The sequence below is a fragment of the Xenopus laevis genome, chromosome 5L, assembly GCF_017654675.1.
Source record: "Xenopus laevis strain J_2021 chromosome 5L, Xenopus_laevis_v10.1, whole genome shotgun sequence".
NCBI lineage: Eukaryota > Metazoa > Chordata > Amphibia > Anura > Pipidae > Xenopus > Xenopus laevis.
The window spans coordinates 104,546,961-104,566,422 of NC_054379.1; the positions used below are offsets into that span (position 1 = coordinate 104,546,961).

At 39.3% G+C, this 19,462-nt stretch overlaps 1 protein-coding gene across 1 annotated transcript; it reads left to right on the forward strand.

Annotated features, from left to right (window-relative positions):
- Positions 1-300: 300 nt before the first annotated feature.
- Positions 301-18,090, forward strand: chrd.2.L (chordin, gene 2 L homeolog). Its single transcript, XM_041563201.1, has 23 exons — positions 301-762; positions 3,160-3,263; positions 3,936-4,062; positions 4,200-4,328; positions 4,756-4,873; positions 5,199-5,295; positions 5,381-5,522; positions 5,817-5,954; positions 6,062-6,138; positions 6,276-6,423; positions 9,500-9,606; positions 9,720-9,836; positions 10,269-10,425; positions 10,816-11,057; positions 12,346-12,459; positions 12,593-12,805; positions 13,149-13,242; positions 14,101-14,154; positions 14,361-14,464; positions 14,746-14,848; positions 15,110-15,267; positions 16,056-16,146; positions 17,357-18,090. The coding sequence occupies exons 1-23, from the start codon at positions 639-641 to the stop codon at positions 17,413-17,415; spliced, it is 2,817 nt and encodes a 938-aa protein (XP_041419135.1). The 5' UTR covers positions 301-638; the 3' UTR covers positions 17,416-18,090.
- The last annotated feature ends 1,372 nt before the right edge of the window (positions 18,091-19,462 follow it).

Genomic DNA, 19,462 nt, shown 5'->3' on the forward strand with positions numbered 1-19,462 from the left:
TGCCCAAATCTTGTATACCTCTATGTAACTTTCCCACATGCTATTCTGTGCATGCCCCCACTTCTCCCTGTTTCTCTCCATTTGTGCTCATCCTCTTCCCTCTCTCCTGGGTGGGTCCAGGCTGAGTCAGGATGCTGTTTCTGAGTGTGTCGGGTTAGGGGGGAGTCCAGAGCTCCTGCTGCTCCCTGCTGGGCTATTCAGTGCTGTTAAGAGACACTTTCCTTGGGCAGAGACCCCGCTGAGCGACTCGTCAACTCCCAGAGTGAGTGCAATATACTTTGGAAGGATTGAAGAGGGGGCCGGGTTGGCAGCATTGTTTGCTTGCCGTGCCTCTGCCTATAAATCCTGCACTTGTCCCACTGAGTCACCAGAAGGCACATCGGACACTGGACTGAACTGTATCTTCCGGACATTGGTACCTGCTGTGAAGAAGTGGAGTGTGTGTGTCGCAGTGTTGCTGGCTGAGGGTACAGAGCCATATATGCGGGATGTGACCCAGAGAGCCAGATTTAAGTAGTAGCAGAGTTGAAGGCTCATGGTTCATAGCTCAGTATAGTGCTAGGCATAGACACTGTACTCTCACTATACAATATAGAACGCTTGGACTCAACTGAGCTTGGTTCGGGACAACCACAAAAATGCTGTGTTCCCCCCTCATACTTCTGTGGACCCTGTGGATTTTGGCTGTGGATTGCTCTCGCACAAAGGTTTTCTTGCCCATTCACCCGGAACAGGAGCCCCTCCAATCCAAGACTCCAGCAGGTGAGTGAGAATTGTCTGCTGGGGTAGTCACCGGGGAGCTGTAGTGTTTTTGGGCAAACCATAATAGAAATCTCAACTTTAGCTTTTCCCTTATTTTTAGTCAATCGCCTCACTCCCATGTTCTAGCAACCAGGGCACTGATCAGTAAATCTAAATCCTTAGGCTGCCACATTAATACTGATTATTGACCAGGCTTAAATGTAGGCACTCAACCTGCCCATCAGTTGTGCTTGTACTACAGCAGCCCAAAGTTGTCACATGGTGATGCTGAGATTTGAAGTTGAACAGCAGCAAAAGAGTCGCAGGTTGGACATCCCCTGAGTTACAGAATGTTGTTGGATCCCTCCCAACACAAACGTGAGGTTCAGTAAGTGTCAGTGACCTTGGGGGTCAGGCAGTTTCCCCACTAAAGTTTTGTGAGGGGAAAAAGCAGAGCTGTTATTGGAGTGAGGCAGAGCTTAGAGCAGATTTAGGGAATGTGCTGTCACACTAATTGCTCCCATAGGAAGAGATTTACTTATTAGTTGCTATGAGGGAATGTTTATGTTACTCAGCCCATTACACAGAGCTCTTCAGCTGCTAGAACTCTGCTCAGCCGTGTCCCAGACGGATATTTGGGGTTCTGGACATAAAATTGCAGTGTATACTGTATTACCCCCATCATTTGTGACAATATTGAGTAATGCATCTCCTGTCCCTCTCATTAATTGTACTCATTAGACCCTTGATATTTCTCAAAGCAGCAAGGCAATGGCTTTCCGTTACTCATACTGTGACAATATATTCCTCTACATGCTTTCTACATCATTCTACATCTTGTTCATATAGACTTTAGGCATCATTCATGTTTTCTATTGGTCTGAGGCCCTCCATTTATTATACTACAGTCCCAGCAGCTTCCCATGCTGCCCCCCCTGAATATTTTGAAGTTGTGGCGTGAGCGGCATTTTACATGGAAGGTTACATGTTAAGCATAGCTATAATTGTAAAAATATAATTGTCGATTAGCCTTTCCCTGAGTCTCACATACTGCATACGCATTTGTTTACAGACTAAGCCAACACTTGTGTTGATTTTAACATTCTGCCTTCAAGTTGGTATGCATTGAGCAACTCAGATGTGCAGGTTGCTTTGCGTGCTGTCACACATCTCCTAGTTTTTCCCACATGCCCAAGCAGATGTTCTCAGGGGACTGATGAATTTGCCGGTTTGTTAGTTTCCAAACTATTGCCTGTTGCTGACAGAAGTGTTGCATATTTTCCAGACTTTGGCGTGTGTATACTATGTTTGTTTTGCTGTGTGTGGCGTTGCAGAGGTTATTGGGAAATGTTTGTGTGATATGGTTGGAGCAACATTTTGTTTTTCTGTCTGGTTACGCACCTCAGAGGCAGTGTCTGGCTTGGGTATATTCTCCTCAAACTCCCAGAACTTCTGCCAGAAATCAGTGAAGAGGAGAGCGGCCAACAGCTTCCCTAACCTCAATTTAATATCTTCCAAAAGGACTCAGCTTAATTCTCTCCGTTTTAGGGTCGCTATATGGGGCCTTCTTTGGCATGCTGCTATTATCATTGGATCCATTATGTCTATTTGCTCTTCAATATAAAACTTCTACCATTTGACTGATCTATCCTCTTGTACTTTGTTGTTTGGGACCTCAATCAGACCCAAGTCATGTTGCATGTTCGGTCACTGGAACCTAGTCACCCCATGTAGTCCTCTCAGGAAATATATTAGTTAGTTGTGTTTACATAGATGACCGTAAGGATTATTATGTGGCAAATTCATCAAGGGTCGAATATCGAGGGTTAATTAACCCTCGATATTCGTCTGGGGAATGAAAATCCTTCGACTTCGAGGATTTTGCGCAAATACTTAGATCGAACGGTCTAAGGAATAATCGTTCGATCGAACGATTAAATCCTTCAATCGAAGGATTCGAAGAATTTTAATCCAACGATCGAAGGATTATCCTTCGACCAAAAAAAAGTTAGGCAAGCCTATGGGGTTCAGTAGCTTTTAGGTGGCGAACTAGGGGGTCGAAGTTTTTTCTTAAAGAGACAGTACTTCAACTATCGAATGTTTTATTAGTTCGAATCCTTCGATTCGAAGTCGTAGCCGAAGGTCGAAGTAGCCCATTCGATGGTCGAAGTAGCCAAAAAAACACTTCGAAATTCAAAGTTTTTTTTCTTCTTTTCCTTCACTCAAAGTGAATTAATTGGCCCCTATATGTTTTCTTCCAATCATTCTATGTAATTTCCATTTGCTGCATGCTCCTGGGTTTACAGCCATTATAGAAACCATTCTCAAGAGATTTTTTTCTGTGTGAACTGCTCTGTGGGGGTCACTGACTATGGAAACTAATCCAGGGGACTGTGTCTAATCTTTTTTTCATTTCAGGTTGTACATTTGGTGGGAAATTTTACTCCCTGGAGGATTCGTGGCATCCAGATCTTGGGGAACCATTCGGAGTTATGCACTGTGTATTATGCTATTGTGAACCTGTAAGTAGTAATATATGGGCCAAACACACCACACACAAATATAATTTTACAGCAAATAAAGGAGGTGCTAGTACAATACTTGGGGGGAGGGTAGTAAGTGAAATGTAAGAGAACAAAGGATTCACAGGTAGCTGGAAAGGTCCAGGTGCATTTGAAAAGCAACTGGACAATAACATAGGCTTCAGAGTATTATTGAAAGTAAGTAAGGAGGAGACAGAGTTGGTTGCTATTAATTGCTAATTACTAAATACACAATGAGTTAGCTAGGCAGTAATACTGATCACTAATGGGTGAAGAGGAAGTTCTGGATTTGTGTATTGGATAGCTTTTGTTCTAGCCCATGCTATCCTGTTAGTGAGTAGTTAGTATGTGCTAATAAGTAGGTTACCATAGGCTACTGAGAGCATCATTAGGAGCTAATTCTTCCTTTATCAAGGACTGATTGTTGTGAGCTGAAGCTTTTCATCCAGAACCTTTAATTTTGTAATCAATAGAGCATTTATCTTGTCCCTTATTAAGTGTTTTTTCTCAGCCTATATATGTTTATAATTTTACAAGTACGTAAAGGCACAGAAATGCTTCTGACATTGTCCTGTTTTGATGATCCAGCAGAATTTGTTCCAGGGATACAATTTGAAATCTCATCACTAAAACTAATTTTTGTCTTTGCAGCAGCGAAGTCGTCGGGGAAAACCATCTGGCAAAGTCAGCTGCAAAAACATCAAACATGATTGCCCCTCACCCTCCTGTACTAACCCTATCCTGCTCCCTGGACATTGCTGCAAGACTTGTCCCAAAGGTAAGAATAATTGAATATATATATATATATCCAACTCCTTGTCATGTCTCCCCCTCTCGGCCCCTGATGCTTCACACTTTTAACATGGCCTATAATCCTTACTCGTGGTATATTTATTTTACTTTTACTTTTTTCAGCTCCTCCTATCAAGAAATCAGACTTTGTTTTTGATGGATTTGAGTATTTTCAAGAGAAGGATGATGATCTTTATAATGATCGCTCTTATCTTAGTTCCGATGATTTCGCTGTAGAGGAGAGTCGTTCAGGTAATGTCTTGCCTTACCCCACATCCCATAATCCTGTACTGATTAATGCAACATGTAAGTAATATATGGTTCTGAGCAACAAAGAATAAAGCTGTTATACTGTGCAGTACTGCCACATTTCCCTAACACTAGAACATTTTAAATTACCTGAACTTCAGCAACCATTTTGTGGGGAACAGTACTTGTGGGGATGAGAAGATATGTGCCCCTACTTTAGCTTCTTTGCAGCTTACTCATCAGTCTGAATTGTAATTTAGTGATGAATGTCTCCACAGGTTGTGATTCATTCAATAGAGTAGTATAGATACAGTAATACTATAAAGAACGTTTTAAGGAGCAATCGCTATTAGTGTCCATATTCTCATTCTTACTGGTAAATGTTATCATGTTTAAGAATGTAGGCTTATCTTGTTTTTTTCCTTTGCAGAATACGTGGCACTACTAACAGCACCCAGCCATGTGTGGCCCCCAGTTACCAGTGGAGTAGCCAAGGCTAGATTCAACCTGCAGCGCTCAAATTTGCTCTTCTCAATCACTTATAAATGGTGAGAGCATATCTGATATTGCTCTTTAATTCTGCCCTAATATATTTGTTTTCTGCCTATCACCAAAACTCTTTCCTCTTCCCTATTCTTTATTTTATTTGAACTTTTTTAAAAATGGCTTTTTTTCTGCACTTTGGTTCTTCATCCTATACCTGTGCAAGGGTTTGCTTAAAGTAAGCGAGGCAATCATTTCTTTAACTGGAAACATATACAAATCATATGCCAGTATATTTTACTAAACACTGAATGTAAACACTGAATATAAGCCCTAATTATGAACAGGGAATGTTTTTCTCACTGACTTTGACTATGTCTTTAATTGTAGGATAGACAGACTTTCCCGAATCCGTTTCTCTGATCTTGAAGGTTCTGTGCTGTTTGAACACCCAGTGCACAGAATGGGATCCACACGAGGTGACACTGTAAGTAAACAATCTATTCACTATTGAATTGTATTTTATCTGCCTTCCATTTGCTTCTAATAACAATGATGTATTTTTCTTGCAGACCTGTGGTATTTGGAGGTCCCTTAATCGTTCCACTCTACGTCTTCTCCAAATGGGTCACATTGTTGTATCTCTAGTGACCACAACACTTTCAGAGCCTGAAATATCAGGCAAGATTGTCAAACACAAAGCCCTGTTTTCAGGTAAGTGGCTACTAAAATTATGAGGATTATGTGAATTAAATTTGCATTTAAGGGAAGAAGATGGTGGGTTGTGTGAGATGGTTGGTACAGAATTGACTTCAAGTTATAGGGGAATGACAGACTATAAGCTTTACTTTCTGGTTCTATGAACACTTAAGCATTTAGGTTCAGATGGTCAGTAGACAATCTGGGGACAGAAAAACAAGGGGAGGAAATTCTGAAGCGATGGCTTCTTTGTCAATAGTTTTACAATACTAACTTGTTTTGCTAAATATTTTTTCTGCTTCTTTTCAGAGACCTTCAGTGCACTTCTTACCCCAGAAGACTCTGATGTAACAGGAGGTGGAGGACTCGCAATGTTTACACTAAGTGACGTGGATGACAATCTGAACTTTATTCTTATGCTCAGAGGTCTACGTGGTGGAGAACGAGGTGAGAATTTGGCAGAACTATTGCTGCCTTAGAGGTGTAAAACAGAGAATCTTGCAATAGTGGATCTGTGCGAAGAAAAATTATAAAATAATCATTTCCCTTTCCAGATTGGATTCCAATACTTGTGCAAATCTCTCATCAGAACCATGTGATACGGGAGATATACGCCAACATCTCTGCACAGGTGAGTCTCAAATTTTCAGATATCATGATTTTATTTATAAACTTGCATATCACATTTACAGTGTAACTATAAACAATCTTCACTTTTAATCAACTCTTATTCCTTTTGTTATTTTTTGAACATGTTACCACCATCAGGAACAAGATTTTGCAGAGGTCTTGCCAGACCTTTCCAGCCGTGAGATGCTGTGGTTGGCCCAAGGTCAGCTAGAGATTTCAGTGCAGACAGAAGGGAGACGTCAACAATCAATGTCAGGCATCATCACAGTCAGAAGATCATGTGACAGTAAGTAGTACACTTCATAAAGTACATTAAGAGTGAACTCTGGCTATATAAGAATAATCTTAATAGATAACATATCTGTTATGAAGGGAGACTTACATCAAGGAGGTACACACTCAGGATCACGTAGCACAGACTTTATTAACTGATCCCAAGAGAGACCATTAGCTGCTGACCACACGGTCTGTAACTACCAACAAGTATATCCTGCTAGTTCTTGCATAAGTTAAAACAGTGAGACATCTAGTGGCCAGTTGTAATATATCATATTGCTACATCCTTTCTCTTTAAAGAACACAAAAAATTAGAACAGCAAACATTGTTTATAACTGCATAACTTAAAATGTTATATTGTGGCCAGTCATACATAGTCCTTGAGATGAGCTGGCTTTCTGCACATTCTCCCAGCTCTTGACACATATGTTGTATCCTTGGAAGAATGTGGTACTTCTGAGACATACAAATCTTTTGTGGGCTCTCCATTTTCTTGCTCCCCACTTATTTGATCTGCTTCTTGTGGTATCTGTCCTTGAGAAACTGCTGTTGAAGTTTTTGTTGAAGGCCAAGTTAGATCTTCATCAAATAGTCTTTGTGGCTTCCTGTTATCAGGTTCTCCAGTCTTCTTTATATGCCTACGATTTCTTCTCAACACTTTTCCTTCCTCTGTTTGTACTAGGTAAGACCGATGTCCTAGGTTCTGCATGACTTTTGCCTTTTGCCAGTGTTTACTATATTTATCGAGTGGTTGAACCCAAACATTATCATTTTTCTGAAGAGTTGGTAGATCTCTTGCAGATTTGTTGTAGTACTTTGCTTGTCGATTCTGATTCAGTTTCAGTTTGGAATTGATGTCAACCACAAGTTTTGGTTTCAGCAGTTGTTTAGTTATTGGTAAGAGAGTCTTTGTTCGTCTACTCATTAGTCTCTGAACTGGACTACTCTCCAAGCCTTGTGTGGGTGTATTTCTTAAATCCAGTAACATAAGATAGATGTCTGTACCTGCTTGTTTTGCTTTCCGCATCAGTTTCTTGGCCATTTTCACAGCAGATTCAGCTTTGCCATTGCTCTGAGGGTACCCTGGTGAGGAGGTATTGTGCTCAAATTCCCACTCTTTACTAAATTGTCTGAATTCCTGTGATGTGAACTGAGCTGCATTATCAGAAAATAGTACATCTGGAATGCCATGCCTTGAAAAGTTGGCTTTTAGCTTTTTGATTACCGTTTTTGATCTGGTGTCTTGTAGGTAGTCTACTTCCCAGAAATTGGAATAATAATCAACTGTTATCAAGAACTCTTTGTCATTCCAAGTGAACAGATCAGTACCAACCTTTGACCATGGTCTGTCAGGGATTTCATGGGGTTGCAGTGTTTCCTTTGCCTGCTTATCTCCACAAGATGCACATATTTCACAATGAGTTATGAACTTTTTAATTTGATCATTCATTCCAGGCCAGTATACACATTCCCGTGCCCTGCGTAGACATCCTTCTATGCCTACATGTGAGGTGTGTAATCTTTCCATGATGTCTCTTCTTAGACTCCCTGGTATGACCACTCTTTCTCCCTTGAATATTATGCCCTGATGTGTTGAAAGTTCATCTCTAATGTGAAAAAAAGGAGAAATTTCAACAGGGGTATATTGTTTATACTTTGTCCAACCCTGTAAAATTGTAGTCTTTAGAATTTGCATTGTTGGATCTTGTTCTGTGCATGTTTGTATCTCTTTAAGCCTATCTTTACTCATCGGCAAGTATTCACACATATTGATAGTTTCAATGTCCTTGTCACCTTCATCTGAGATAGGAAGGTAGGCCCTGCTAAGAGTATCTGCAATAAGTAAATCTTTGCCTGGACAGTAGCAGATGTCACAGTCATACTTTTGCAATCTGAGAAGCATGCGCTGCAGTCTCTTTGGAGCATTTATTAAAGGCTTTCTTGTAATGGTCTCTAATGGCTTATGATCTGAATGCACTGTTACATGTCTTCCATAAGTGTACTGATGGAACTTTTCCATACCAAATACAACAGCTAAAAGTTCTTTTTCAATCTGAGCATAACCCCGTTCTGTAGTTGTTAGCGCTCTACTTGCAAATGCTACAGGTTCTTTTTCCTGCATCAGTGTGGCTCCCATGCCATTTTCTGAGGCATCACATTGTATTATCACTGCTTGAGAAGGGTTATAATATTTGAGTGTGGCAGCATCTGCAATAGCCTGTTTCACTGCATCAAAAGCTGTTTGTTGTGTGTCTGTCCACTCCCAGAGTGAATCTTTGTGTGTTAACTGTCTCAGTGGTTCACACAGCTCTGACAAATGGCCACAGAATTTAGAGAGGTAATTAACCATACCTAGGAACCGTTGAACTCCCCTTACGTCTGTTGGGGCAGGCATGTCCTGAATTGCCCTGACTTTTTCTGGATCTACTTTTAGGCCACCTGATGTCAAAAGATGCCCTATATATGGTACTTCAGTCATTTTAAGCTTGAATTTTTCCAGATTGAGTTTAATGCCTTTTTGTCTACATCTTTCCAATAACTGAATTATTTTCAGATCGTGATCCCGGGTAGCAGATTCTAGGCTGTCACCTTCACCAACAATTAGTATGTCATCAGCTATTGTCTTAATACCTGAAAGTCCCTCTAGAGCTTGATTTAGCCTTTGCTGAAAGACTTCTGGAGCTGGACTTATTCCCATGGGCATTCTGAGCCATCTATATCTCCCAAATGGGGTGGCAAAAGTTGTCAAGTAGCTTGATTTCTCATCTAGTTCCACATGCCAAAATCCATTTTTAACATCACATACTGAAAATATCCTGGCTTTTGATAAATCTGGAAGAATATCTTCTATTGTAGGCATTGGGTAATGATTCCTTTTCAGGGCTTTGTTAAGTGGTTTAGGATCTATACATATCCTTAGTTTACCTGATGGTTTCTTTACTATGACCAAGCTACTTATCCAGTCAGTGCTCTTTTGAACTGGTTCTATAATGTGTCTGTTGTGTAAATATATCATTATATCATATCATATCAATATATCATTGTAATATATCATATTGCTACAATATCCTTACTTTCTCCATAGCTTTGCAGAGTGTGTTATCTGGTGGTGATGCTTTAAATCCCACCAAAACTGGAGCTGTGGGATCTGCAAGTATTACACTGCATGAAAATGGAACTCTGGAATATCAGGTAGTAGATATAAACCTGGGTGGACATATGTGTAACCTGGAGAGTCTGGCTTTTTATGTTGCTGACAATTCCCTGAATTCTTCAGCTCATCTTCTATCTGTATCTGTCCACAGATTCAAATTGCTGGTACCATGAGTACTGTGACAGCTGTGACACTGGAGACTAAACCTCGCAGGAAAACAAAGCGAAATATTTTGCATGATTTGAGCAAGGACTACCATGATGGAAGGGTATGTTGTTTATATGTGATTGTTGTGGGAAATAAACATTGGAGGTGAGATAGCCCCAGTGACATGATGTAAAGGTCTGTGGTTTCAATGCAAAACAGAGTTTATTAACAGTAAGTTTTCATGCTAAATTGGAACAACTGGGTAGGTTATTTACATAGTAAAAGGCATACACAGCTGGCAAACAATTATGGTAAATAATTTTAATAGAGAAAAGACTGCTTTGTACCTCCAGAGCTTTTGTACAAATAGGGCAATATCCATGTTCCTCTTACCGTGTTAGCACAGTAAATAATGCATAAAATTCTATGCATGTTTGAATGTGCTGAAAGAGTAACAGCTAGTACAGCTAGTTATGCGCTGAGCTATAAATGGCACAAGGGCTGTTAATGGAGCAATTATTAACTTTAGTGGGGTTTCTGTTTTCTCTTTCAGGTCTGGGGATATTGGATAGATGCTAATGCCCGAGACCTACATATGCTGTTACAAAGTGAGCTCTTCCTCAATGTAGCAACAAAGGACTTCCAGGAAGGGGAGCTCAGAGGACAATTAACCCCTCTGTTATACAGTGGCCTGTGGGCCAGATATGAGCGTAAGTGTTCCATACATTTTTATCTTTATATCTGTCTTTAGCAGTAGTATTCTATGTATGTCTAGTAAAGAGAGAGAGAGAGAGAGAGACTGTATTGCACTTCTCTCACTGTTTTATTTTAACTCTTTCTCCTTCCCCTCTTCCTCACTGCCTTACTATCCCATTCTTTCTTGTTTCCATGCCTCCTTTTCTTATGTTATTTGCAGATCTGGGAGGTCTCATATTCTATTTGTCCTACATAGGGAGGTGGCTCACAGCAGAGAGCTTTAATTGTGTAACCCTTTGCTTGGCTTCAGCAGTGCATTATACTTTCTTTTAGATAACGTACTTTTATATTACATTTTGGTAGGGTTGCTTGCACATTTACCTGATATGCCTCTTTCTTTACAGAGCTCCCAATTCCTCTAGCTGGTCAGTTTGTGTCACCGCCAATCAGGACAGGTTCAGCAGGTCATGCATGGGTTTCACTGGATGAGCACTGCCACCTGCATTATCAGATTGTGGTGACTGGTCTGGGTAAGGCAGAGGACGCTGCACTAAACGCACATCTCCATGGTTTTGCTGAGCTTGGTGAGGTCGGGGAGAGCTCTCCTGGACACAAGAGGTTGTTGAAGGGCTTCTATGGGTCAGAGGTAAGAGAAATTAAAAAAGAGATGGTTTCTTGGGTTCTGGACAAAACCTAAAGGAAAACTATACCCCTCAAACAATGTGGGTCTCTATAAAAAATGTTTTGCATGAAACAGCTCATATTTAAAACCCTGCTTCATGTAAATAAACCATTTTTTATTAATATACTTTTTTAGTAGTATGTGCCATTGGGTAATCATAAATAGAAAACTGCGATTTTAAAAAATAAGGGCAGTCCCCTGGGATCGTATGATTCTCGGTGCACACAAACATACCAAACAAACTATACATGTTACATGTAGGTCACATGAGCCAATTAACAGACAGCGTTGTGTCTTTTGCTTCCACACTTTTTACTGTTACAGTTAGAGTTGTAGTATTTCTGGTCAGGTGATCTCTGAGGCAGCACAGAGACCATCACGAAATGGTGGTTCAAGGCAAGAGATGTAAAAGGGCAATATTTACTTAAATATATATACCAGTTTGATAAGATTCTTTAATATGCCACTTAATTTGATATAAACTATCTGTTGCTCAAGTATTATTTGGGGTTATAGTTTTCCTTTAAACAGAGACGTAAAGGGAGGAACTCCTTGTAATATATTCAGCAGTCTCCCAGCAGAGTTAGTAATTAAGTCAAATACTTAGGATAGGAATGTGAGTGTTTTGAATATTTTTAAAAATATGACATTAGAAAAGTAGTTAAGAAAGACTGAGCCAAATGAACTGCAAAGAGCATGTATAGAGGTTAATGAAGTGTTTCTGCTATTTGCTAACGCTTATTTGTGCCAATTTAGCTGTGGATTGCAAGAGAAAACATTTGCCAGGAGTGGGCACCAATAAATCATGTCATATCCAAAGCCTTTTACATACAAGTTCACAAGTGGTGCATTATAATATTAACGCTTATGTGTAAAAGCGCAGCAAAGAACAATAAGTAAATTGATGAGAACAATCCGTGCCATGAAGAAATCAAATCCAGAATGTATGATTCCTTGGTTAGAGAGGCCCCCTGGTCACAAATGCTTATGGAGAGCAGGGATATCTAACATGTGCTCCCCAGCTACTGTTTAATTACACGTCCAGGTTTCCAAAGGTTGCACGGAACTGTAGTTCAATGTGGTACTGAGAGATTAGGCAACTAAAGCTAAGTTTAAGAAATCATTTAGCAATTAATTATAATATAACTTTTTATTTACCACCTGTCTGCCACTGTTTTCCTTACCCTCTTGTCACATTTTTTTACCTTTCTGACCTATTGCTCTTCTTCCACTTCCTTACTTGTTCCTGCAGGCACAGGGTAGTGTAAAAGACCTTGACCTTGACCTTTTGGGACATCTAAGCCGGGGCACAGCATTTATCCAAGTGAGCACCAAACTGAATCCTCGTGGTGAAATTCGGGGACAGGTGAGTGTCATAATTTTAGATATAATAAATAAGGAAGTTGTATTTATCTTGCCATTCAGATATCAATACACATCTTTCCCTCTCTTAACAAAACATAACTGTTTTTTCTTAAAATAATTCCCTGCTTAAATAGATACACATACCTAACAGCTGTGAATCTGGAGGAGTTTCTCTAACCCCCGAGGAGCCTGAGTATGAATATGAGTTATATGAGGAGGGAAGGCAGCGTGACCCTGACGATCTTCGGAAAGACCCAAGAGCATGCTCTTTCGAAGGTCAACTAAGGGCCCATGGTTCACAATGGGCTCCAGAGTATGACAGGAAATGCTCTATGTGTAGCTGTCAGGTAAGATAGGCTAAATTATTGGGGGTTGGCAGGGAAATACTGAGTTAGGTCCTAAGACTCCAGAGAGGGGAATGTAATTAAAAATAGCAAGCAATGTTTAAAATTATGTTTTTGCAAATGTTTAGTGCTGCTCGCAATCCCAATCAAGGGAACGTTATTAAAAAAATATATTTTTAACAATTGTGAGAGGAGAGGCACGTTTTTATGTTCAATATAAGTTTTTATATTGTTATTCAATAGCTGTAGAAAACAATTAGTTAGGTCCAGGGTACTTTGAGAACGGCTGTAATTTTCCTGATTTAAACTATGCATTTATGTAACACTATGCATTTTATTTGTGCAGAAACGTACCGTGATCTGTGATCCTATTGTGTGCCCGCCTCTGAACTGCTCCCAGCCTGTCCAAACATCAGATCAGTGTTGTCCTGTATGCGAAGGTAATTTATCCTATGACAAAATCAGAAGCATGTGTTCAAGTTTTGTAGTATTGCAGATGCCATGACTGAACTATTAGTCTGGCAGTGCCAGTGAAGAAGGGCGATCAAAACAGCTGTGGCTATATTCAGACTAGCTTTAAATATAGCCTCATCTTGGGCTAGTTTTTATAAAATGTACAGGATGATTTTTCATGCCAGTCTGTCATTAGCTTGGGTACAGAATAGAGAGTTAAAGGAGAAGGAAAGGCAAAAAAATAAAATCCCATTTTTACTTTCTTTAATGAAAAAGAAACCTATCTCCAATTTACTTTAATTAAAAAATGTGTACTGTTTTTATAAGAAACCTGACTGTATGCAGTGAAATTCTACCTTCATTTACTGCTGTGGATAGGAATTGTCAGACGGTCCCTAACTGCTGAGCAGGGAAACAATTATACTTATGAACAGCAGGGGGAGCCCCCGCCTTACTTACCAGAAATGCAGAATTTAAGCAGCTTTGTTTATGACGATCCCTAAGCAGCCCAGGCCACACTGAGCATGTGCAGGGTCAGGGTCAGGCAAAGATGTTAGACAAAGTTACAAAATGACAGCCCCCTGTGGCCAACTTTGAAAGCATAAATCATTTGTTTGATTAGTCTTTGTGGTGCAGTAAGTTCATGCTTATGTTTAGTATACAAAATACAGCATTTCTAGCCTTATTCTATTTTAGACTTTCCTTGTCCTTTAATGGTTGAGCCAGTTCAAACTTCCCATTTACACTTTTGACATCTAAGGTGCTTATGGGTTTTGGCAATCAGTTTGTTGTCTCTTCTTCTTCTCCTGTGTAACCAATTAATATTTCTCAAATTAATTTTACAGAAAAAAAAGAAATGAGAGAGGTGAAAAAAACAGAGAGAACTCGCACAAGTGAAGGTAAACATTCTTGAATACCTAAATCAACACATATTTTATCCTTTACCGTTATCTCATAAGCACTGCTTTCTATCCCAGACCTTGGTTTGTCCAGTGTGCTGCACCTTTCATAACAACCTTAAAACCACAATTTGTTCCTCTTTCACAACTTTAGCTCCTTAACAGTGTGAAAGCACCAGCGCTAATTGCTCTTATTAAATTCATAGGCTGCTTTTTTGATGGAGATCGTTCATGGAAGGCGGCTGGTACACGTTGGCATCCTTTTGTTCCTCCATTTGGTCTAATTAAATGTGCCATTTGCACCTGCAGGGTGAGTACCTTTCCAGTGTAAACAATTACAGTAATGTTTCAGGGTAGGCATGTGAAACAAATAAAAACTAAGAATAGCATGTTGCAGGATGTAAAAATGGCACAATAAATGTCATGGTCCCATCAATATGGATTAGTAACTAATAATAAGAATATTACTCAATTTCTGTAGATTTTTACTGTGACTGCTGGCTGCTATTCTTTTTCCCATAGTGCTATATTTATGATTGATGCTTGCTCTTCTCTGCTATTGTTTGACTAAAACACATACTTTTTCACCAGGGTTCGACTGGAGAAGTGCACTGTGAGAAGGTGACCTGTCCAAAACTTTCCTGTACCAACCCAATTCGTGCCAATCCATCTGATTGCTGCAAACAGTGCCCAGGTGAGAAAAAGGCAGATATGAGGGGATTTGGGAGTTATATTGAGTGGAAGTGTTGGGGAAGAGGGGAAAGTAGTTAGAAAAGGGTTTAAAAAAAAGCATAATGTAAACTGGAAATGTACTATAAAACGAAAACACAAAGTTCTCATATCAAATTCATCCAGTATGAAAGGTTTCAGGCAACAACTCGGTCTTCATAGTGTCATGCAGTGTAGACTCATTTCTGTAACAGCATGTAATAGCTTTGATTATGTTCTTTTGCAGTAGAGGAGCTGAGTTCTTTGGAGCTGGCAGACAGTATGCAGTCAGATGGATCACCACGATCATGCAGATTTGGCCGTCAGTGGTACCCAAATAATGAGCGCTGGCATCCAACTGTGCCACCCTTTGGAGAGATGAAGTGTGTTACATGCTCTTGCATGGTAAGTTGAAAGCTAAAGAGGGAATACATAACATAGTCATAAGAAGACAAAAGCCCTCTAACGCAAAATGTAGAATTAAGAGTGGGAGTGAAATGTTGCTGGAGAAAAATTACGTCATGGGAGCAGGTAGGAGAAGCTTTATAGAAGGAGAAGCTTTCTAGAAACATACCTCTGAACTGTCCCATTGTTTGCGGGACAATCTCAATTTTGACAGCTCAATCCACAGTCCCGGATTGTTACTGAAATTTACAACTTTCTCTTTGATCTCCTGCCCTCAACAGCCAGAAAAAGATACAAAGTTTCTAAAACATAATTGGCTTTTGGCAGAGATCCCAGAATGGCAGGTGCACTTGGATACATTTATAACAATTTAAGATAAGCAAATATACAATTGTAACTATTTAAGATAAGCAGATCTCTTGTGGAAACTGTGACTTGCACTTTATAGGGCAATTCACCTTCATTAGAAAAACTGTAATAACACATAAAACCACAGAAATTTGTTCAAACTTTCATAACTTGCCAAATTGTGTAAAATGAACATGATAAATAGGAGGTGTGGCCACAAAATGGATGTGGTCAAAAAAAATTTCACAAATCTTTTTGTACCCTCTTTCTATTTCTGAAATGTTGGGCGGTATATAGAAGGAAGACAAAAAGAACTTGCGTGATAACGAGGAGATCCTAAACAATATAAAGCAGAAAGTTAAATGGTACAATATGAAGGCTAAATATGAAATAGACACTTTTATGTGTGACTAAACCAAATATAATATGTTTATTTACAGGAGGGAGTTACACAGTGTCGGAAACAGGAGTGTACAGGAACTACATGTGGTATCGGTTCAAAACGGGACAAATGTTGCACCAAGTGCAAAGGTAAGTTTACAAAATGAGTTATGCCCTAGTTGGTGTGTTACTGGCCGTACTCTAGTTTTCACTGTCCTTACCTCTTCTTGTCCAAACCTCATGTAGCCAACATCTGGATTATATTTGTATTGTAGTGACTAATATTTAAGTGGGCTTAAAATGTCACACATTGCCATGCAATACCCACTGGACTTCCTCCTGGTCCCAAGGCAGAACTTTTGTTCTCAATTGCATCAGTAAATGCTTTTTTAGATTTGAATCCATCATAACAAGCCAGAAGATTGTCCATTTCTCTGTATTGCACAATCTACGTGGCATAATGCTTATATCAGTTGAAAATGGTGTTGTAGTCTATGCATTTACTGGAGCTTAGTTTAAAGGGGAACTAAAGTCTAAAATAGAATAATGCTAGAAATGCTGTATTTTGTATACTAAACATAAACATGAATTTACTGCACCAGAAGCCTAATTAAACAAATGATTTATGCTTTCAAAGTTGGCCGCAGGGTGTCATCATCTTGTTAAACATTTTTGCAATACCAAGACCTTGAACATGCTCTGTGTGGTCTGGGCTTCAGTCGGGAGGTTAAGCTTAGGGATCAAATCAGCACAAGTCAAATAATATCTGCCATAGAAGCTGATACTGCAAGACTGATTAATAATCAGAATATGCAGACTGCACTGAGGCTTCGGATACAAATTTATACATGGTTGCTGGCTGCTTACAGGGAAACAAAGAAAGCTGCTCGAGTGCATTATGAAAGTTATTATTATCGAGTTATTATTATGAAAGAAAGTTAAAAACATAGGGAGACCAGTATTTTCTTCCATAAACAACCTTAGTTAAGGGGTATATGCAAATAATCTATAATGTTGATTGGGGAGGAGATACAAATTCTGTCACAGCATGCAGTACCTTGTGGGTCTGTGCTTTGATGTCAACATACATTTTGCATTATTTTTTGGCTTTAGTTGTTGCTGTTGGTTTTCTTACCTTTTGTAATGTTGCTTACAGAGCCACAGTAAACATGTGTTATGTCAGAATGAAAGTGTTTATAATGAAAATGCCATCAGTAGCCCCCATACACTGTAAATTGCATCTGTTACAGATGGGCAAGAATCATTATATGCATACATATGTGCACCATGTGCTACTTTTAAGTCACATTTGCTTCATTATTTTATGTCCACTAACTTAGACTTTGTGATTCTCTTAAAGATACCGATGAAGAAGAAAAAGTGAAATCAGAGGAGACAAGAACTCCATGGAGTTTCTAGAGAGGAGTGCAACTGGGGTAATGGGATTGATTATCAAAGCTCATAGAGACATGTCTCAAGTTGAGACAACCGCCAGGACTTATGGATATCTGCACAATGTTTTGTCCCACTCTGATGACACTGCTAATGGATTTTTATTCTTTTGTTTCATTTGCTGCTGCCATAAAGCAGTGGGATTCTGGAAGCAGCATTTGGAAGTAAAATACATTGCCACCTTGGATTCCCTTCAAACAATCAGTCTGTCTTTCTGACAGAAGCAACTCTAAATCCTGCCTAAACAGGACCTGGAGTTTTAACGTCTGATCTGTAGAGCTTTGCAACAGTAGTACAGACACAGCATAGGCAGCTGTGCATATGTAGATATATACTGACTAAAAGTGCTCTGTGGCTCTCTACAGGACGGAAAGAAAAGTACAAGCGACAGACAAAGATTACAGTGTTCTTGCTGGAAAGTCTGTATATATGTCTGCGTGTGTGAGTGTGTGAACGCATGTTGTTACTTTGGGGGTGTATGATCAGACATATATCAATTCCTCTTGTCCAAGCACACACTATGGGAAACTTTGTCTTGTATTATTTATGGTATTTTGAGTGGGTGCGGTACCTGTACTAATTAACTATTAATGATGGTCGTATTTATTGAACTAAAATAAACTGAAGAAATTTTCCCAGTCATTGTTTTTCTAACCTTTATTGGACATATATCATATGGATAGCGGTGAAGCAACCTTTTTTTATTCTGTTTGTATTTGTAATTCGTTAAGTAATAGGGATGCAGCAACCAGGATTCAGTTTAGGATTTGGCCAAATCCTAGAAACTTTTGCAGTATTTGGACAATTTTACGTTTTGGATTCAGTTCAGTTGAATATGCAAATTAGGCTTTGAATTCGGTTTGATATTCCACTAATTCTTTTTGAATGGATAAGTCAAATACAGGTATGGAGCCTCCTATCCAGTTCTCCATAAGAAGCTACCAAAGCAGTTTATTGCCAATAGATTAGCCACAATAGTGCAAGCTATAAGACTAAATTTATTCAGCAGAATGCTTTACCATACCCGAATAAACAGCTCTAAGAGCTCTGTTTGTTTTGCCATATTAGCTTGTTGTGACATCACTTCCTGCCTGAGTCTCTCACTGTTCACTCATTGCTCAAAGGGGACAGAGAGAAGAGCAAACTAAGCATGCTCAAGACCTAGCCCTGGAGGTTTATTCTGAAAACAGGAAGTCTGATACAGAAGCCCATGTCTACACAATAGAAAGACACAAATACTGTGTTTCTTTTTACATAGGACTCAGAGCAGCACTACTTTGAGGGTTTACTGGTGTATTTAAATAGACCTTTCTGATAAAGCTTACTTAGTTTTAACCTTTCCAAATCCTTTAAGTCTACTTTAAAATAATTTAAATGTTAAATCAACTCAACTAAACGCACAAAGCAAAAAAATCAGCAATAAGTTTTAATCAGACTACTGACAGGGCCATATTTATATATAGGCACCCTATAGGTCTGTGCTGAGGTCCAGTGCCTAGGGTGGAAACCGACCTAAATACAGAGCTGACTACTGAAAGTAAATATGTAATTGGTTGTTAGAAGTAATTGCACTATGGCTTGCAGACTTTTGTAATGCAATTGTGTGTGGCAGAAAGAGGCCCAAATGACTGACAGAATTAACATTTTCATAGTGGTAGTTGTAATCATTAAGTCAAGCCAAAAAATAATAATAAAAAAAAATATCATACCAGGGATAGCATATTCACAGCTGTCTACTTGTATGAGTCATAGCTCAATTGTGCTGGGAGCTGCAGCATTTAGAACTCTATTTTCAGCACAGTAGGAAGATTCCGTAATCTCCACTAAAGATGTAATAACATTCTTAAGGTGGATTTGCTACCAACTTACTAAAAAGGCACTTTCTAGAACATCGGTCAACAACCTTTTCTGCACCATGGACCAGTTTTGGTTGGGGACCCCTGGCTTAGAACATTACAGTAAAAGGCTTAGTTAACATATACCTAAGGATATAGTACATTGTACCTAATGATCA